Here is a 21,800-nt window from a genome sequence, read left to right on the forward strand (position 1 = left end):
TTTTTAAGGTTTGGGAATTCATTCTGCAACTTAAAGGGCTTTCTTTGCCCCTAAGTTAGTCTCCTTCTAATCTTGGCCATCATAATGTCCCCGATCCTCTCAGCTCTCCCCACACCCTTAGGCGAGAGTACCTGGCTTAGAGGTCCCAATGGGCCCATGCACCCTTTGATATTACAGGCAAACTTTTATGTGTTTGTGGGTTAGAGCATTTTTCTGAAGAAAGGGTCCACAGGTTTTAAACAGATTCTTAAAAGAAGTCATGAATTAAAAGACAGTGAAGAACCGCTTGCCCTAAGAAGTAACCTTGCCTGAACTTTGAAGCCTAGCTGTTGGGCAGGGTCTTCCATTGCTCTCCGTCTGCAGCTGCCCTGCTAAACCTCTGGATAAGACCAGTCTTGCTTCCCTCCTAAGGGGCTGCAAGGTCCTTCTCGTCTCGGGGTGGGGACCACAGCTAATGCTGATGTCAGGCTGGCCCTGCCCCCGACAGTCACTCACTATCACTCACGTAGCCTGTGCTGGACACCATTTAGACTATATATCTGTGGCTAATAGAATGATATATTTCAAGACCTCATGAAAATGACTTTGGCTCACTGGCTGTTCCGTATTAGCCACACTACTACTTCCCTCTTATAGGAAAGACAGAGGGAGGTAGCCTTCATAATGCAGCACATCTGGCTCTTTTAATCCTGCCATTTGGGTTGTTTCCATAAGAAAAAGCGTGCTCTGTGCACTTTTTTTTTTTTTTTTTTGCGGTACGTGGGCCTCTCACTGTTGTGGCCTCTCCCGTTGCGGAGCACAGGCTCCAGACGCGCAGGCTCAGCGGCCATGGCTCACGGGCCCAGCTGCTCCGCGGCATGTGGGATCTTCCCGGACCGGAGCACGAACCCGTGTCCCCTGCATCGGCAGGCGGACTCTCAACCACTGCGCCACCAGGGAAGCCCTGTGCACTTGATTATGGTCATACCGCCGTTCCTTCCAGGTTAGCAGCAGACATGTCAACTTGTACCACAGAAGGCAGCTGAAGCCTGGGGTGGGTAAGGACTTGTCAGAAAACTCACCCAGGAGGAGAAAAAGCTGACCTTCAAGACCTGCCATGGCCTGCCGTGGCCAGAAACTCTTGTGCATTTTTAGTTTATGCAGCAGTTGGGCAGGGTATCTTTCTCAGTGGGAAAACCCAGGCTCAGCGAGGGTCAGCAGCCTTCCCCAGTCACTCAGACAGTAAGCAGGAGATGCCGTTTCCCTGGGTGTCTCTGATCCCAAAGCCCAGGCCCTTCGAGCCACCCTGCACAGGGAGTCACATGACTCCCTGGCATGAGTTACCCTGGCAGGACTCCAACCCAGGTGTGTCTGCTTCCAAAGTCTGCACCTTTCCACCACCTGCACGGCCTCGCTGTCTAGTGAGTAACATGGCAGTGTCCACTTTCCGAGAGATCCAGGTCTTCCTTACTAACAGCCCTTCTTGCTGGGAAGTCCTTCTGCACCTCTGGCCTGAGTGGCCCACTCCCTCTCATTCAGACCCAGGTGAGAGGTAAGGAAGCAAAGCCCTTTGTAGGCCCAAATCCCAAGACCGGGCAGATCAGGCCCCCCTTCCCAACCACCTTGCCAAGGGCATCGGGCCTCAGCTACCAGTGAGATCAGGGGCTTTGTAACCATGGAGGCTGGTGTGTGCATTTGGTAGGGGGTGGCGTCCCCATGGGCCTTCTCTCAACCCGTATGTCAGTGCCCGCTCTGCTCCTGGGGCTGGGGTTAAAAGCAGTGAACGAAACAAGTTCCTGTTCTCAGAGCCTTTACATTCGAGTGAGGGAGAAACAAAAATACAGATGAACAGTTATCTCAGGTAACAACACATGCTGCGAAGAAAGCAAAGCAGGGTGATGGGGGAGCGTGCTGTTGTTGGAGAGGGTGAGGCCTCTCTGAGGAAGAGGCATTTGAACAGAGGCCTGAAGGCATCTGGGAAGGCGTCCCAGCAGTAGCACGGCACAGGTTAAGGAACAGGAGCAAAACCCTGAGCTGAGACTGTACGGGAGACACTCCCAGAAGGAGAGGTAAGGAGGCCAGGGTGGCCGAGCCCCGGGCCAGGGGCAGAGTGGTAGGAAATGAGACTGAGGAGGACCAGATCTGCAAGGCCGTGTAGGCTGTGACCAGGACGCTGGATTTTATTATAAGTGCGGTGGGACAGCCCTGGCCGTTGTAAAGGATCACTCAGGCGGTGACCAGACCCAGGAGGGGTAAGAGGGAGAGCAGATTCGAGGTTGCCACGATAGCCCAGGCATGAGATGATGGCAGCTTAGACTCTATGGAAGAGGTGGGAAATGACCAGATTTATAATGTTTTGACAGTACAGCTGATAAGATTTGCTGATGAATTGGAAATAGAGAGAAAGGGAAGTCAAAGATGACCCTTAGTTTTTGTGAGGGAGCACAGGTCAATGGTGGTACCACCTACTAAGATCAGGATGGGTAGGGGTGGGGGACGGTCAAGACTTTCGTGTAGGTGAAGTTTCAGGTGTCCATTAGACATCCAGGTGGGCCTGTCACGTAGGTTGACCTTTAGATGTATCTGGAGTTGAGGAGGGAGGTCGGGGTTGGAGGCAGGACATGAGGAGCCATCTTTGTGAGGCCACTGAACGCCCCGGGAGTAGATGAGGTCCCCAGGGGTGGATGTGGATGGAGGAGGGAAGGAGAGAGCCCAACACTGACAAGTAAGGCAGGACAGAGGTCTGCGAAGGAGACGGAGAAGGACTGGCCATGGTGAGACAGGAAGAAATCAAGCAGGGAGGGGTGTCCCAGAGGCCAAAGGGTGACCATTTCAATAAGAAAGGAATGATGGAGATCATTGTGTCAAAAGCCTTTGCCAAGTAAAATAAGGCAAAGCCTGAGCCTTAGCCATGGATTTGGCGACTCGGGGCGATTTGCAACTGTAAGAAGGGCGTTTAAAGCCTAATCTGAGGTGTATGCAGCTAATAACTAGCTGGGTAGGGATTTAAACCCACACCTTGGCTCCTAGCCGCTGTGGTCCACTGCCTCCATGGCCAGGGAGCCCTGGTGACTGTGGCTGAGCCGACCCCACTTCTTTTGTTGGCCTCAGTCTGCTCCCACTCCCATTTGTTCTTCATATGGTCTCAGGCAGCTAAAATGTGTTAGGTTGAACTAAATAAAATTGCTCTTTCAGTAGGTCAGAAACGCTGGAATACTGGCGAATGGTGTGGTTCAACCCGAAACAGGGGTGTAAAGCACTTAGCATGGTGCCAGGTACGGCCTGAGTACCCAACAAATGCCACCTCTTACTCCGCATCTCATTCGCTCCTCTGTTGGGGTGTTGTTATTCCCTGTTTCCTGGTGAAGAAGGTCAGGAACTTGCCCAAGGACTCACAGTCACCGGCCTGCAGAGCCAGGAAGGCGCTCATCCTGACCAGAGCTCTCTCCCTCCTGATTTTGCCAGCATGCTGCTCGCTCCTGGGCAGAGCGAGCGAGCGAGCGAGCGAGAGAGAGAGAGAGAGAGAGAGAGAGAGAGAGAGGCCAGCCCCTCTGCCCTGCCCCCTCCTGGGGCTCCTGAAAGCTCAGACCGCCCCCCAGAAGCCTCCCAAGACCTCACTCCCCCTACCTAGGGTTGCAGCTCTGGGAATGACCTCTCTTGGGGGAGACAGAAGAAGAAATGCTGCGTTGGAAGGCTGAGCCCAGAGCTAGCCCAGGAGTGGAAGGGGTGAGGCATTGTCCATATAAGGACACGTTTTCCTCTCTATGTTGAGGCCACCCCCCCCTCCTCACACCACCACCTTCCTCCCCACTGCTTCTTTGGGGGCACCAGCAGACCAGCAAAGAACTCCAGCCCTGGAGCCCGGATCTAGAAATGGAGTTCAGTTTCATCACAAACTGATTAAAATAGACAGAAAATACATGCTGCTCTTAAACTTTTATTACTATTATTTTTATCCCCTGGGCAGCCATGTGAGCGCAAAGCTGGTTCTGATTAAGCACGTGGTCCTCTCAGCGCACTCCTTGCTGCAGTTCTCACGGACAGACTGATGGCTAGTGGCTCGTGGTGCAGACACAGCCCACAGGGGGCGGGGGTGCTGCAGAGGGAAGAAGGGGCTTGTGGCACCCCTGTGGGGCTCCAAGTCTGGGGGTGTGCCTGGTCAGCCAGGGAAACGTGAGCCCCTTTCCTCACGGCCAGATGGAAAGATAAGGAACATCTACAAACAAGGCTCAAAGCACATGACGGGGTGGTGTACTCACAAGTCAGCGTAAAGCAGGCACCCAAGAGCTGAGGACGGATGAGGAGGCAGGAAACATACAGCAGGGGCCCATCCGGGAGGGCTTTGTGAAGGTGGAGGATTCTAAAGCGGATTTGGAAAGGAGGCGAGGAAATGCGGCGAACAGGAGAAATGAATGAACAGGTAAATGATCACCGTCGCACGCATTCTCTCCCTAGAGCCTTGTAGTGCTGTGAGGCAGAGAAAATAAGTGTAGTTTCCCTTGTACAAATGTGGAAACAGAGACCCAGGCAGCTGAAATTATTTGCCCACGATCCCAGGATTGCTGATGACAGAGCTGCAGCTAGAGCCCTCTTCTCTCCATCCCTACTCTAATGATGCTTGGAAGCAAAGCCCATCATGACCCCACGAGGAGAGAAGGAATCTCAGTCCCCATCTCCTTTCTTTCAGGAGCCCAGGAAATCTGGGCCTCTCCTCCTTTGCTTGCTTATGCCTCAGTTTCCCCATCAATTAAAAAGAAATCTTGGTCCTTCCTTGTCTCCCTCCTCGGATGCCCCGGAACTCACTGGGAAAAAGACGGCAAAGCGAGTACTCATGCCAAGGAAGAGAGGACTGTCTGTGCACACTCTGGCCTCGCCCCCTCTTCCTTAAAAGGGGGGAAAACAAAGACATTTCTGGGTGCGCCTTTCTTTAAATTGTCATTGGTGCTGTCAGAAGTGCTGGTCTTGAAGGAAGGGAAGAAGGGAGGGCCCCAGACAGGGAACCATAGACTCACCCCATGACCTTGGTTTATGGCAGCCTGATCTACAAATGTCAAGGGAAGTGTACCCGCCCAGCCCCTGGTTCTGTGCTTCCGAGCCCACCCCGCAATGCCCCAGAAGCCCAGTCTAGGCGAGAGCACGTGTTAGAGTCTGGGATTGCCCCACCGTGGAGGCGGGGACAGGGAGATGGCCCTTCCTCCCCAGACAGGCCACAGGAATGTGGCCAAGCAGCAGCTGGAAAGTCCCACCCCCTCCTTTCTCCCTCTGCGCTTCCTCTTCAGGAGCAGGAAAAGGATGCACAGGAAGGGACTGGGAGGGGGAGGCTCCCTCCCAGCTTAGTCCCTGAAGGGAGTTCCTTGTGGGGAAAATGCTGGAGCCCAGTGATAGCGGTGCAGCCAGCCCCTTCTTATCCCGGTCCCAGCAGCTTGCTAGAGGGCAGGCTCTTCTCGGCCCAGTGAGGGCCTTTTCCACCCAGCCCAGCGCTATGTCACCCTGCTGCCCTGACAAAGGAGGGTTCCTCCCCGGCATCTTCCACACTGGGCGTGAATGGGAAGAGGGGGAGCGGAGGACAGCCCCGCAGAGTGGTGCGCTCACCCGGGCAGCATTTCAGCTCTGCCCAGAGGCTGCCGCCGCAGGGTTCCAGTGGCTGTGCTTTGGGGAGGGTGCAGAAGCCCCCACAAGGGCTCCAAGGCTCAGTCCAGAGCCCGTGAGGCGTGCCGGCCGCTCAGAGGCCTTCATCTGGTCTGGAGGTCTGACTGTCAGTGTCCCTCGGTACAAGAGTCAGAGACAACAGGCTGCAAGCCCCCTCCAGACCATGAGCCCAGGGCAGCAGCCCATCCCCTGCGTCCCCTGTTCAAGAGACCTCTCTACACGGAGTGGGCTTTTGGAAATCCAGAATGTTTAGCCCAAGTGCGTTAAGACCCAGTGAAGGGCAAAGATAGGCACTGGTGAGCAGAGGGGCTCTGACTGTCCCCCAGCCCTGCCAGTGACGCGATTCTGGCGGCCCGTGCCTGCAGCAGAGGCGAAAGCGCTACCCAGCTCCCAGGGCAGCCTGTCCATCCATCTTCAGGGCAGCTGTGCTCTGCCCCTGATTTGTAAGGCCGGGTGGCGAGGACACTCCTTCTTTGGTGCTCTTGAGAGGAAGGTGCCTGGCCTGCCCGGCAGGCGCTGAGGGCCCTCAGAGTGGAGCCGGGACGGGGAGGACCTGTCGGGGTTGAGGGGGGATGTTTATCGCAATGCCTCTTCTGCTTCTTCCCCTGGGCAGCTGCCTACTCATGTTTGTCGTTAACCTGTTTTGTTCCAGATGCCCCCACCAGTGAGAACGCCAAGGCCCCGGAGATGAAAGCCCGGAGGCCAAAGAGCTCTCTTCCTTCCGTGCTAGGAACAGAGAGTAAGTACTCGTTCAGCCCTTCCAGGCAAACCCGGGACTGAGGGCCGGCCACTTCCCTGCCTGTGCTCCTCGGAGCCGGGACCCTGCCACCACCCTGGTGCCCTGTGAGCTCCCGGTGACCGAGCCACTGGCCTTTTCTCACCCCTCCCACCTCTCCAAGGCCTGAGTAGTGCTGCACATCCACATCCTCTGGCATCGTCACTCAGGCCTCTTCTGCTTCCCACCAAGAACCCTGGGAGACCTTCCCCTGATCTCTCCCAGTTGAGTCTTTCCTGCCACACAGACCTTCTTACGCAGTGGCTCTGATCAGATCACTCCTGGTTGGAGTGCCCAGCGGCCCCCAGAGCCCACCAGTCCCGTGGAAGTGAACCCCTCACACGTTGCCGTCCTGGCACACCTGCCGCGTGTGAGCACACATTCTGACATCCAGCCTCAGCCTTTCTTTCCAAGCGTTGCCCCCCAGCTCCTTACTCCCGTTTCATCCTCAAGCCAAACTGAGCTCCTCTGTGTGCACCGGCCATCCCTGTGTTCCTCCCTTTGTGCCTTTGCTCTGGCACCTCTCTTGTGGGACAGGCTCCCGCTGAAAAGTCATCTCATCCCTGAGCTCGTCTTTGCTCCAGCTGAAAGGAACTCTTCCCTCCCGTGAGCCCCCATAGCACTCAGCATCCCCCTTCTGCCATTGGCTGTCCTCTTCCCGGGGTCACCGTGACGTGTCTGTGTCTCATCCTCCTTCCTCCTTTTTAAGTTCCGTGGGCCTCCAGCTGGGCCAGCGTAGGGGTGCACCTCTCAGGATGCCAGTGCCGTGACCTGCTCATAGAAAGGCCTTACCACCATCTCTCAGAACAAGCTTGCAGCTGTGGTCTAATAGCCAAGCAGGGAAGGGGCTTCTCCTATGACTCTGCCTGGCTCTCTCCCTCTTTTTGCATCTTGGCTTCCCCCAGAACCCGTTACAAGCTTTTAGGCGCTGTGCCTAGGGTCCACGGGGCTTCTACAGGCCCCCCAGAATATTTCAATATCTTATAAAATGAGGGGAAAATTTAACTTTTAGGTCAAAGAAAATGTTTTAATTCATAACATTAATATATTCATCTTTATACCAGTGCAGTTGTAAAATATAATTTATGTATGTATGTATGTAAGTATATACTTTTTTTTTTTTCTTTAGTGAAGGGAAGGAGCCTTCAGAGGCAAAAGTGCTTAGACTCCACAAAGGTCATAACGCAGCCCTGGCTTCCGCTACTGATTAATTATCGGTCTGATTTTGTTAGAAGGATGCTTCGAAACCTCCAATTTTAACAAAAGATATGGGGTTGCTTGGGCATCCCCAACACACTCTGTGTTTTAAAAGAGCAAAAGACAAGACAAACTCTTAATGACCGATACTAATAAAGGGAAGTGAGCTAGATTAATTCAAAGGCTGCCTCTCTTTTTCCGTTACAAGGCAGTGTTCTGTAACCTAGTTTTGTTCTCATCTCTTCACCTATTTACCTTCCCAGTGAGGAGCTTGGGTTCCTCGTGCACATACCAGCCAAGCTTTTGGGGGTGGGGAGCACGCTCAGCCTTCAGTATGCCAGGGCAGCCAAAGTGGAATGATAATTTCTCATGGATATTTATTTATTTTTGTCTGTGTTGGGTCTTCGTTTCTGTGCGAGGGCTTTCTCTAGCTGCGGCAAGCGGGGGCCACTCTTCATCGTGGTACGCGGGCCTCTCACTGTTGTGGCCTCCTCCCACTGCAGAGCACAGGCTCCAGACACGCAGGCTCAGTAGTTGTGGCTCACGGGCCTAGTTGCTCCGCGGCGTGTGGGATCTTCCCAGACCAGGGCTCGAACCCGTGTCCCCTGCATTGGCAGGCAGATTCCCAACGACTGCGCCACCAGGGAAGCCCTCTCATGGATATTTAACCACTGGGAGCCTCCAATTATCAAAAGTCGACGTTTAATAATAAGTTGTTGACAATGCATAAACAATTCTAAGAAAAACCTGGTGAGAATGGGTTAATGATTTTATCTTCCGAAAGGATTTCTTGGGCCTGTGTTCTATTTAGTTACGGGAAAAAGTCCTCGGGAGAGACGTAGGGTCTCGTAAGAGCGCCAAGTGCTGGTGAACTGGGTCTGATGCGATTGTTCTCCTCTCCTGGGGGCAGAAGCGGGAGTGGGAGGCGGGAGGTGAGCAGCCTCCTGTCCTCGGCTCTGGTACATCTATTCCGGTGAGATCCCGAGGGAAGTGAGGTGGGGTCAGAGGAGGGCCGTGAAAGAGAAAAACAAACTGGAGACAGCGAGCAGACCCGGGACCTGGGCTCTTTGCCCTGGAGAAGAGAAGGCTGTGGAAAACCCCAGCCAAGCTGTCATCGTGCAGTTCCAGGGCAGGGGCCCTCGACCCTGGCCGCATGTTACATTCACCTGGGGAGCATTTAAAACCACTGCTCCCTGCTGCACCCCAGACTAATTAGATCAGAATCTCTGGCAGTGGGATCCCGGCTTCAGTGTATGTTTATGCTCCTGGGCCATTCCAAGGTGCTGTCAGCCAGGCTGGAAACTAGCTGTCCAGAGGGAAGCCCGGTGCCCTGGCACCGCTGGTCTTGAGAAGCAGAACCGGGTCTAACTCTTCTAACTCCATGAAATGTGGAACCACCACGGGCCCCCGGCCCAGGTCCTCAGGGCATTTCCATCACCTGCCTTTAGGGAGAGAGCAGATGCTCTGGTGGAGTCTGGGCGCCATGGTTCTTTCCCCTCCGAAGGGTGCAGAGAAGGGGGCTCAGTGGGCAGTGCTGTTCAGAGGAAGGGGCAACTGCAAGTGCTTCATCTCCGTGGCAAACAAACACATTCGTGACTGCATCAACTCCAGCTGACACTGCTTGTCTGCTGAAGGGGAATTTCACTCTGTGTAGAAAGCCTTCACGGTGGAGTTACAGACAGATGTCTTACTCCCGAAAGAATGGAGGTGTGTGTCTCTATGTATAGTAATGGCCATGTTGAATCCCTCTGCCGGCCCACGCCTCCTGGCCCCCATCATCCCAGCCTGTCACTCCCTGGGGCACTGAGACCATTAGCAGCATTTTTCCTTCGAAACCTGCAGAGTTTCCTGGGTGCCTGTGTACCGCTGTGGGGCTTCCTTCCCAGGAGGCTCCTGAGAAGGCAACTGCCCAGAGATAGGGAATGAAGGGGGTGTCTTTTAGGCCTGCACCCCCAGTTCTTTTCTCACTTTGGGGGATAATTTATATGATTTATCAATTACATAAGTTAAATATGCATGCCTTCTTGTTTCAACATTTTAACTAGTACAGAAGTTTACCAAGTACAATGTGAAAGCCCTCTTTCATCTTACCCCTAATTTCACTCACCTCCTCAAATGAATTCACAATTACTTTTTTCTGAATATTCACATATACACATGCAAATATCTCAGTTGGATTTTTTTCTCACAGAAATGGAATTATGCAGCCTGTACACCTCTGCAACTTGCCTTTTTCTCTTAGCATTGCCGTCCCCAGTCCCAGACATCTCTGTTTCCATGAGAAAGCCCAGATTCTCACGTTGCTGAGTGGTCTGGCTGTGTATGTGTGTTCATTTTCATCAAGGGCTGGGAAGTACCTAATCTAAGCAGGAAATCCATCTTTCCTCCAGTGACTGAGGGAAGGCTGAGTGGTTTCCTAGTCAAATAGATGGTGGCCAGATCCCTGTCTGCATGCCCTCCCCTCCCCAGCTCAGATGTTTGGTCCTGTGAGGGAGCTGTCAGGTGTGAAAGTAGATGGTGCTTGTCTACGCTGGCCTGAGAGCCCCCGGGGGCACCGCTGCTGCCTAGCTCTGGGGAGCGTGAGGGAAAAGCCAAGCTGATTTGCCCAAACCCAAGGGGCCGGATGAGAGAAAACTGACGAGAGTACAAGTTAACCTGACAGAGACCAACTCACAGGTACAGAAGTGAGGAGGGGGTCATCTGGGAAGGTTTTGGGATGAGGGAAATGCTAGGCCAGGTTATGAAAGAGGAGAGGAATGTGGTTTCGCTGAGGAGGAGCTGTAACACTCCTCTTGTGAGGGGAGACTGGAGGGAGGAATGCACAGGGACTATCGTGAGGGCCTCCGATTCAGTCACCTGCCCATCACACAAAACGAGTTTTTTGAGCACCCATGCAACAGGCATCGTCTTAGCCACTCAATCTATGTCACTTCAGGCAAGTCTTATTCAACTGAGCTACAAATAGTTGTTCCCATTTTACAGATGAGCAAATCTGAGTCTTAGAGAACTAAACTATCTTGCCCAGAGTCTCACAGCTCACAGCTAGTTACATGTGGGCACTGTGAGGGCAACCCTGATCTCCGTTCCTCCCACGCCACCCTGTGCCTTCCATAGTCTCAGGGCCATCCCTTGTGCTGTCCACACAGTGGACACTGTCCACCAGTGGGGACAGAGGTCTGCTACCATCAGAGCTGGGGGAGAAGAGTGTGACAGCCGGCGTGCTTCCCTGGATCTTGAGACCTGTCAGGGTCTTTGCTGCATGCCTCTCAATGGGAATTTTTTTCTAACTTTATTTTGATATAATTTCAAATTTACAGAAAAGGTGCAAGAATAGTACAAGAAACTCTTGTACACCCTTTACTTAGATTCATCAATTATTTGCATTTTGTTCCATTGTTTTGTCGTTCTCTGTGTATAAACTCACATATATATACACCATTCATCAAATATTCATATCTTTGTATCTATATACACCGTATATATACTATATATACACTATATCTGTTCATATATATTCACCATTCATCATATAGACGTATATATACCATTTACAAATAGAGACATCATGCCCTTGATCTCTAAGTGTCTACTGTGTATCTCCTAAGAACATAACCACAATGCGATTATTAAAATCAGGACATTTAACATTGAACCGATACTGTTTAACCCACGGTCCCATATTCAGTTTTTGTCTATTGTCCCTCTATCCTTTATGGCTGCTTTCCTCCATCTTGATGGGAATTCAGTCTCAGCACTCCTGGAAAACTTTATGCACTCCTCCAGCCCAGAGTGGGTCGTCTCCCACCTTTGGAGAGAGAACAAGAGAGACGTGCGTGGGCCTGGGGGAGAAGTATCCCCACTGTGACGGGGATGGGGCGCGTGGGTAGACAGCAATACCCTTCCTTGTTGGACCTCCAGATGCCCATTTACTGTGCCCGGTGGGGCAGTGCTCAGGCCCAGGGCATAGCCAAACAAGCCCCTGGGCTGGAGAGCAGGAAATGAACGTCTTGGTTCTGCCTCTAATTGAACATGTGGCCTTAGTCAAAGCCCTTCCTCCCTCTGCACCTGTCAAATGGGGACTTTCTCCGACTGACCCCCCAGGCCTTTTCCAGCTCTGACATCAAGACATTCAATAGAATGCTTTGCTTTGGAGTGATACAGCGCAGGTGGGGCTGGCCAACACCCTTTGTATCATCTGGTACATGAAGGGTGGAAGCTCCGGCAAGCATGAACACACAGCAGCAGAGATATCCTGATGGGAAGGAGGCCATATGCATAGAACCCAGGCTTAGTGTGTCCAGCTGGAGGGGATCTGACTGGAATTTTGTGTGAGACAGGCATTGATGAGGTTGAAGGATGGTTTGAGAAAATACAGAGAGGCACTGCCAGTGCGATAACAGGCTCAGGGGTTCCTCCTATCAGTCCATAAAGCTGACGGTCATTTAGGAAAGAGATAGAGGAACATCCACAAGGCGCTTTTACAACGAGGGAACAGGAACCAGTGCCTGTCCATCTCTGAAATTTCAGTGCCTGGTGTGAAGTAGGGATATAATAGGTATTTCACTTTTCAAATGTATTTTTGAGTTCCCCTGCTTCTGGGATCTGGGGAGGATACAGCTGAACCACTTTATGTTCCACGCCTGGCCTTGACCTTGAGCTTCACCTCTCATACCGGTCACTTTGACCTCACTGACTACTATCCCAGATTACGATGCTCTTAGATATCTTGGCCTTGGACTCCTGTATGTGTCTCTCTCTGAACCCCAAAGTCATCTTTGAAAGCGTCTTTGGATATCAAAAGCAGTGTCCAGTTATCCAGAAGATTTTCTCCAGGATCAAATCTTTCTTTTGATCAAACGCTCTCCAGGATTCAGAGGGCTGGAAGGAAATGCTGGAGGGGTTAAGACTTGGCATCGAGACTTGCTTGACAGGGAAAGATATGGGCCCGGGAGAGAAGCGGGACTATTTCCATGAATGTCTTTGAAAGCTGGCACCAACTCCTGGTTACTCCCAACCAAAATACTGGTCTCTGAGGAGTGATGGTGGTCATGCCACCCTCCACCACACCACGCATGTGGACCTGTGCTTCCACTCCCGGGCTGCCACCTCCAGATCCTTCCCAGCTCTTCCATTGTCTCCCACAAGCCAGTTTAATGGCAGGATGGATCCTCCCAGGGAAGGGCCTGGAGGATGCCCATCAAACAACACTGACACTGCTGTCCTGGCCATGCTGGGCTGCCTCTTTCACAACTGTCCTGACGTTCTGTGCCCTGGGGGCTCAGGGCTGGGTGTTTGCGGTAACAAGAGGAGCAGTGTTCCTCTGGAATCTTCTTACGTGACAGCCTTTGCTATGAGGGGATGTGTATAGGAAATTTGCCCAGAGATGTTCATTCTGGGAGAATGACTAATATTTTTCCACAGGTTTGTAAGGAGGGGTTGGAAAGGGCCTAATGTGTGTGGGGGGAGGGAGAGGGACATTGCTGGGGGGGGGGTGGTTTCAAGTCCTCTGGAGCCCTGAGCCTCCCCCAGTGCAGGACAGTGAGATTCAGCCTTCCATCCCCAGGTCCTCACCTCCACCGTCCTGTTCTGACACAGCCCTGCAGCGTGGGTGCTGTCCCTCCACACGTCACCCAACCCGAGTCCCCTTCGGGAGCTCGTGGCAGAAAGTTAATGCTGATTTTGGGAATTGTGAAGGGTTTGATGTCTATTTTTAGCTAGCTACCTAAAAAAGGAAATGTCCCCGGAGAGGCGGAGATCCAGGAACCTCCCTGTACCCTAGGCTGTTCATGCCACCTCCCCAATTCCCTTTGGCTTTCCATTATCTCAGACCCTTTTGAAGCTGTAAGACCCGCCTTCAGGCTCTGTAAATATCTCCCAATTGCTGGCTCTGATCTTTCTGGAGATCACTGGAGAGAGGGACTCATGTGTCTTCAGATTGAGCAGTCTGGAAACTTCTGTGGGGTGCTGACCTCTGCCCTCCCAGGGCAGAGGAAGGTTCATGAGGCCAGGACTAGGTGGGTGGGGGCAGGCTGGGGCAAAAGCAGAAGATGGATTACCCAGATAATTGGAGGCCAGCCTTCCCAGCCCAGCCCCATGTTTCCCAGAAACCTTCTAAATTCAGTGCTTTGATTTGTGATGTTCTTATTGGGTTGCTTCACTTCTTCCAGCCTCAGTCCCCTGTCTGGGGTAGAAGGCCCAACACCTGGCAGCTTTGATCTAACTGGTAACAGAGCAAGGGACCTTCTCCTTTTTGTGGAAAGTTGCACAAGGATTCAAGCCAATGGGCTTTATCTCTGAGCATCAGAGCCCAGGGGTGGGTTGGAGTGTTCTCGGGAATTCCCATGTTAACAGAGATCCTCGGGGGTTCCATTTATTCCTTTAAGAGCTGTTTTCAAGCCTGTGCCAGGTACTGAGCTACGCCCTGGGGATACAGAAAATGAACAGGATGGGCCTCGTTCCTGTCCCCAGGGAGCTTGCTGGGGTGTATGCGTGTTGGGGGCAGGTTTCTGCAATTGCAGTGCCTTGTGATGACTACTGATTGAACTGCCTTGGAGGGGCATGGAACCCATCCTGGCAGCAGTGATGCGTGAGCTGAGACCTGTCCCAGAATGTGTAAGAGTCAGCAAAGAGTTGACAACAAAATCCTGGCATTGCAGAAACTGAAAGGCCTTCAGTGTAGAGTACAGAGCAGTGCCCCCCAGAAGCTGGCATAGGAACCGGCAACATCCACACCCCAGGAAGGTCAGGAATCTGTGTTTTCAGCAAGTCTCCCGGGTGATCATCATGCACACTAGATTTTGAGAACCACTGACATTGAGCATACAGGGCATGGGTGAGGGTGTTCCCCAAGAGTTAGAAAGAAGGCTGGGTCTGAAAGTTGGGGACAAATCTTGAAGGCCCTTGTCAGGTGAGTTGGACTTGATCCTAAGAGGCAGTTGGCAGCCACTGGAGAGGTTTCAACAGTGGAGTGACATCAGACTTGCATTTGAGAAAGACCATTTTGGCCACTGAGTGATGGATGTATTAGTGTGGGGAAAGGGGACCAGAGGTCTAGGAGGTGGTACAGTTAGGACTAGAATGGTGACAGTGGGGATGTGGAAGTGGGACCAAGGAGGTTATCTTGTTGATGGAATTGAAAGATGTCAGCTCGTGACCGGATATGGGCAGGGAGGGGGCCTTGGGAGAAATGGGGATGAGAAGCAGTATGGGGAGAAGAACCTGGATTTGGTTTTAGATGTGTTGGGTTTGCGGTATGTGCCTAGGGAAATGGTGTCAGGTAGTGGGATGTATGGGTGGGCCCAGGAGAGAGGTCTGGGCTCCAGGAAAAATGAGGGCAGCAGAAAGAGGGATAAAAAAAAGGAACTCAGAGGGCTTCCCTGGTGGCGCAGTGGTTGAGAGTCTGCCTGCCGATGCAGGGGACACGGGTTCGTGCCCTGGTCTGGGAAGATCCCACATGCCGCAGAGCGGCTGGGCCCATGAGCCATGGCCGCTGAGCCTGTGCGTCCGGAGCCTGTGCTCCGCAACGGGAGAGGCCACAACAGTGAGAGGCCCGTGTACCGCCAAAAAAAAAAAAGGAGAGGGAGGACACTCTGCCCTCCTTGCCTCACCCTGTGTCTGAGGTTTGCAAAGATGGTTGGATTTTATTTTCCTTCTGTGATACTCCTCTCTGGCAATGGCTAGCACAGAAAGTTTGGGGTGCTGGAGAAGGGGGTGAGGGACAAAGGGCTGACAGCAATAATAAGATAATAAGAAGGGTGCATCCAGAGGAAAAGAAACTAGTTAGTGACCCAAGAAGTACTGAGAGCTTGGGCATCTGGACCAGCAAGAATTTTCCTTCTACTAAGGACCTGAACTGGGGAAGGAGCTTCAGGTGCAGCATGAGCGACCTCGTGTAGGTATAAAGCTGACCTGACCAACAGTGTGGAGACTAAACAGGTGAAGGAAAGTACAGAGCAGTCCTCTGGGGATGTGTTTGGGGAAGAAAGGTGAATGGGTGGTAGGGCTGGTGTTAGAGCTTGCACTTTATTGCTATACGTTCTTTACAATGTAGCTTAATTCTTTACAACAAATTTTATTTATTCTTCCCACAGTCTTTGAATGAGGAAACTAAAGCTCCAGGAGGTTAACTAACAGGCTATAAGTCACACAGCTTAGGAAGTAACAGGGCAGTATTCAAACCCAAGTCCAGTGCCAGAGCCTACACCCACTGCATTTCTGCAAAGGGACAGAGAAAGGTTTCAAGGACCTGGTTTGAGGATGGGGCAGATTGTCAGCTGGAGTTAAGAGGAAACAGGAGGAAAGCAGCCATACACTGGGCAGCAAGAGGGTTAAGTCCTGTTTCTCACTTGGCCACATGTCGTTTTATAAAGCCAGCAAGTCATCTGACTTTTATTCAAATCCATCTCCTTTTTCATGAAATGGAAACAACGTGAAGTGCCCTGCTTGTGTTTGGTTGGGGTAAGAACCCAGTGAGAAAAAGGATGATGACATCATGGGTTATAAACTCAACTTGCTGAGTCTAGCTTTCTACGAGAAACCAGGATTAGAATCCAGTGACTCTGCTTCCTAATCCATTAAATATGTTCTCCTAAGCACAGAACGCAGTTAATGGATTTCAGCAGATGGTCCTATAAAATATGTATAGAAGAGGATACAGAACACTGTTAATGTTTCAAATAGTTGTTACTGATAGGAACCAAAGCAGTTTCAAATGCTAACCAATTCAAACAGGAGGCGCTCGAAATTTGTAGAACTACCATAAAACTTTGGCCTTCAATCTTATTTAACTGTAACATAGAAATATTGCTATTAGTTCAGGCTCTACTTCTGGCCAGGTAGGTTTACCCAGAGCCCCCAAGAATAGTATAGGGGGGCACTTTGGAGTCATCTGCTTTCACTTTGTGCCCTTCCTTGCCTTCTGATTAACTCCTAGCCCACCACTCCAGGGGCTGGCAGTCTCCTTCCCTGCCCCCAGAGCTCATCCGCAGCTACAGTGTGCTAGGGCTGCCATAACAAAGTACCGCAGACTGGAGGACCTAAACATCAGAAGTGTATTGTCTCACGGTTCTGGAAGCTGGAAGTCTGAGATCAGGTGTCAGCAGGTTTGGTTTCTCCTGAGGCCTCTCTCCTTGGCCTGCAGGTGGCGGGCTTCTTGCCTCACACGGCCCTTTTTCTGCGTGTGCATCCCTGGTGTCTCTCCGTGTGCCCAAATTTCCTGTTCTTATAAGGACACCAGTCGGTTTGGATGAGGGTCCACCCTAACAGCCTCCTTTTAATTTGATCACCTCTTTAAAGTTCCTGTCTCCAAATATAGTCATATTCTGAGGTATTGGGGGCTAGGGCTTCAACATATGAACTTCGGGGGACACCACTCAGCCCATAACAACAGCCCTCCACACAGTTCCTCTGAAGAGATGGCTTTCCCGCTCCCAGGAGGTCAGATCCCGGCTCTGGTAGGAGCCCCTCTTTCCTTCCCTTGAGGGCTGCTCTCTTCCAGTTGTGCCGTCTCCCTTCCAGCTGCCCTGGATGCAGGGAAGCAGGGGCTTTGTGGCTCGGCCAATTCTGAGGGTTCCGTATCCCATCCAGTATGCACTCCCGAGGGATCTGGCTTTCCCCGGCTCTTCCCTGCCAGCGTCTCTGCGCTCTTCCTCTCCATCTAGTCCTAGCCTTCTGCTTTCACACCTGTTCTCTTCTCTCTCACCTTGGAAGAAACGTTAGCTTGACCCTTCCTCTTCTTCACCTGCTTCTCTTTGTCCCTTTCACCTCCAGAATTCTTGATGGATTAGTTGACTCCCTAGCTGTGTCCTTGAGAATCTACTCTAGAGCAACTTCTGACCCCACCATCCCACACAACCTGCCCTCTCAAATACCACCCATCACCTGATGCTGGTCGTATCCTCCCAGTACTCATCCTCCTCCACCCTGGGTTTCAGGAACAGTCCTTCCACAGCCCCTCTCCTTCAGCCCAGCTCCTCCCTGAGAGTATCAGCTCAGATCAGACCCTGGCCCTTTCTCATCTTTCACTGTACTCTTTTCCCCAAAGAACTGACCCATCCTCACAGTTTCCATTAATGATTGCATGTTGGATCCTAAAATCTTTGTCGTTCAGCTTCCACCAACTATCTCTAGAATTCTGATCCTGGGCTTCTAGCCAATACACAGATTAAACTCTTTCATCGACCACATTCTCTTGAGCCAAGCCAAACTCCTCATCTTTCACTCCTAGATTCCACGTTCCATCGATAAAATTTTTCCCATTTATTCAAGGAAGATGTCCCTGAGAAATCTTTGTTCCTCCCTCTTGTTTAGCCCCGGAATTCTTTTAACTTTTCTTCCATCTCTTATTTGTATTTTCTTTTCTGCTGCCTTTGCCAAGGCTGGACCTTGATGTGTTTCTCCTAAGAGTATGGCAATAGCCTCCTAATTGGATATTCTTGTGCCCTGGAACTAGAAAGACCTCCAGGGGTCCTCTAGCCCAGTTGGACTGCCGTTTGTGTTAGGACTTCCTGTTACTCAGGACAGAGACCTAACTCTCAAACTTGACATTCTAGACCGGCACTGTCCAATAGAACTTTCTGTGATGATAGCAGTGCTCTCTGTCTACACAATATGGAAGCCACTAAACATGCATGGCTATGAGCACTTGAAATGTGACTAGTGTGACCGAGGAACTGAATTTTTTATCTTCTTTAAATTGTCACGCCATCTTCGTGCCACTGCTCTCTGAAACCAGCCCTGTGCTCCAGCCACCCTCCACCAAACATCACCCTGACTCTCTACTCTGAGTCACTCGGTTCCTGATCAATGGGGCTCTTCTCTCCAGGTTAGATCATCTCGAGTCCTCAGGTCCACCCTGTGTCGCACCTCCCAGCCATCTCCTCAACAGACACTGCTTTCTCTTTCTCCCTCATTTGAACAACTACATCATGCTGGCTGGATAAAACATTGTTTAACTTTCTGTTTAACTTTTATTTTGAAATAATTTCAGAACTATGGAAAAGTTGCAAAACTAGTACAAATATTTCTTGTATACCCTTCATTCACATTCTTCAAATCTTCATGTTTTATCATTTTTGCTTTATCATATGTTCTCTCTCCTTCTCTTCCTCTATTTTTCAACCTCTCTTTCCTTCTACCTCTTCACAAACACATATACACGTATACATACATACGTACACATTATTGTTTATGAACAGTTTGAGAGTAAGTTGCACATGTGGTATCCTCTATACCTCAATACTTCAGTATATATTTCCTAAAAACAAGGACAATCTACTATAAAACCACAGCTATTTGATATAGTGTGGTTAGGGAGGATCTCACTGGTTAAGCAGCTCTTTCCCATTTTTCATGTTATAATTTACATACAGTAAAATTCACCCATTCTGTTGCACAGTTCTTGACAAATGCGTATAGTCCTGTAACTACCACCACGACCAAGATATGGTTTCTACACCTTAAAATATGTCCTATGCCCCTTAGTAGTCAACCCCTCCCCACCCACCTTTTCTCTGTGCCTACAGTTTTGCCTTTTCTAAAATGTCCTACAAATAGAATTATACAGTACACAGCCTTTGAGTCTGACTTCTTTTAGCAGAAGAGGAAGATGAATCATTGAGATCCATTCATGTTGTGTATATCAGAAGTTTGTTCCCTTTTATTGATGAGTGGTATTTCCTTGTATGAATGTACCACAGTTCATTCATTCTCCGGTTGAAGGACATTTGGATAACTTCTAGTTTTTGGCAATCACAAATAAACCCACTACAAACATTCATATACAGGTGTCTGTGTGCATGTATGTTTTCATTTCACTTGGGTAAGTACGTTAGATGACTTTTGAACAAAGTCCTGAAAGAAATATGAAAATAAGCTGTGAAGATAGCTTATTACATATTCGCCATATGGCTATTTAGACAAATGAATAGGTTTGTGCGGCAAAGCTGGTCTGTCTGGGTCAGTTTTCTTATGTGAGTCATTTGGAGAATGGGGTGGGGTAAGAATGAAGGAGACCATTGGTTTGTTCATTCATTTGTTTGTTCATTCATTGATCCATTCAACAAACATTAACAAAATAAAAGCCACGGTCCACAGTCTGTGACCCAAAGGAAGCCTGAGACCCTTGGATCCACACCAAGGACTAAATTTAGTCAGTTTATCTGACATAATTTCCCTTATGAGTTTCCTGAAAGGGTAAGAGAAGAGTTAGTGAGTTTGGGGTTATCATCATAGAAATGGACAATGGAAGCTTAAGCATTTTTCAGAGTTTTTATCTCCCTGGAGGCTCTGGGGACCCCTCCAGAGGCCCTGTTGAGAAGTGGTATTCAGTCGCTCATGAGGTTGTCCATGTGCGACTGCAAGGTCACCAGAAAGACATATTCAAGGGAGGGCTCCATCTGGATGAGGGGCCGGTGGATCAGACTGTGCCCTCCTAGGATTCAGGAACCTTGTAAAAAAAAATAATAATAACAGAAAGTAACCTGTGAACTTCTTTGTTTCAGGTGATGCAACTGTGAAAAAGAAACCTGCGCCCAAGACACCTCCGAAGGCAGGTAATTGGTCACAGCAACATTTGCGGGCGAGGGAGTCATCTGCTGTGAGGGGTTTACCCTTTGCTCTGCTAGACTGACCACTGGGGATGTGGTCCCACCCCGCTCCCCGATTCAAGCTCTGCATTATTCAGGCTGAAATTTCCCCAAGAGTCTCTGTACACCTTGGTCCCCCACCCTCTTCCACTACTTGCCTTTTCTCCTGCTTCTCTGGTATGGACAGCATCACATGATACTGGTGACTTTCCCATCCCTGCTGTGAAATCCTGCTCACCTCTCTGTCCTCCAGTCTGCCCCTTACCGAGATAATCCACTTTGTGCTGTTTTCATGCTCTGCTCTGTATGTCCCTGTGAGAGGAAGCCCTATTTTCCACGGAAAGACATTTGAGGATGTGAACCATATTGAGCCTGTCAGCCAGGGTGACCTGGAGGTTAGAAGGCAAGATGCTTTGTAACTAATAAAGGAGTAAGGTCACAGATTCAAAAAATTAGGGTGAGGCACAAATTCCACAACAACCAACGAACGGAGAATCATGCCTTATAAATTGTGTGGGTCACTTCTGAGGGAATCAGGATCAAGAGACCAGCAAACCTAGCAGATCCGTCAGCCCAGGTGTCTGAAGCAGTGGTCATTGCTCAGTCTTACCCTGAAGGTTCCGGAAGGTGAGAGAGGAGCAACAGACCAATGTGGCTGGCAGCGTCGAATGAGATTAGAATGTCTGAGGCTCCCTCCTCCTCGGAGCTCACTCTCTCCCTTGTCCTCCCCCAGCCGTGCCCCCTCAGATCATCCAGTTTCCTGAGGACCAAAAGGTGCGTGCAGGAGAGCCTGTGGAGCTGTTGGGTAAAGTGGCCGGCACCCAGCCCATCACCTGCACCTGGATGAAGTTCCGAAAGCAGGTCAGTAACAGAGGGCAGTGGCCCGAGAACAGCCCACACAAGTTCCAGAGCCGTCGTGGGCCGAAAGGGATGAGAAATGCCGTGATGAAGGGCAGCATCGCTGCTCATCACAGGGGCCTGAGAAATGGGAGAGCCCCTCACACCCCTGTCACCCACCCACCAAATCTGAGCTCTGAATAACCTTTTCTTCTACATCTAGCAAGGATGCCTGTTTTATAGACAATTTGTGTGATAGAGAAGAATATGAAGGAGAAAACAGAAACCACCTATGGCCGCCACCTGATTTGGGTATCTCTGTCTAGAATTCTACTTGGAGTCAGGAAAATCGAACCAGTGACCTAAATGACCTCTCAGACTCTAGAGCTTTCTGTGATTCTGTGCCAGCTCCCTGAACCCTATCTGTGGCGACCACTTAAACTTACCTCATGCTGGAGAGATAAAAGTGCACCTGAGTATTTGAGTAGATCAGTTGTACGTTAAACAGAATTTTGGCTTACTGACCCAGAAATCTAACTTCCATTTATAACAACAGTCCTACAGGAAAATGTTTGAATTTCCAAACAACCAGTTCCTTTTAGAGAAACTTGGGGAGCCTGGCCATTTTTCTGATCCCACGTTGGTAGTGTGTGCCCATGTGCCTGACCAGCAGGGGCCCCAGACCGGCAGGCTGGCCCTGGATCACACCTCTACAGAAGGTGTGATGACTTCTTCTGAGCCCTCTGTTGCTCTATTTCCAACCCATTCAAATTGTCCTA

At 50.6% G+C, this 21,800-nt stretch overlaps 1 protein-coding gene across 2 annotated transcripts in view; it reads left to right on the forward strand.

Moving 5' to 3' along the window:
* The window catches only part of MYLK (myosin light chain kinase), a 118,726-nt gene that overhangs the window by 48,972 nt on the left and 47,954 nt on the right, over window positions 1–21,800 (forward strand). For both annotated transcript variants that reach the window (XM_060150459.1, XM_060150458.1), the window contains 3 exons: window positions 6,281–6,367; window positions 20,101–20,151; window positions 20,918–21,045. In XM_060150459.1, the coding sequence (XP_060006442.1) occupies window positions 6,281–6,367; window positions 20,101–20,151; window positions 20,918–21,045 (266 nt within the window). The remainder of the gene's footprint in view (window positions 1–6,280; window positions 6,368–20,100; window positions 20,152–20,917; window positions 21,046–21,800) is intronic.

Source organism: Lagenorhynchus albirostris, chromosome 5, assembly GCF_949774975.1.
Source record: "Lagenorhynchus albirostris chromosome 5, mLagAlb1.1, whole genome shotgun sequence".
NCBI classification, from domain to species: Eukaryota; Metazoa; Chordata; class Mammalia; order Artiodactyla; family Delphinidae; genus Lagenorhynchus; species Lagenorhynchus albirostris.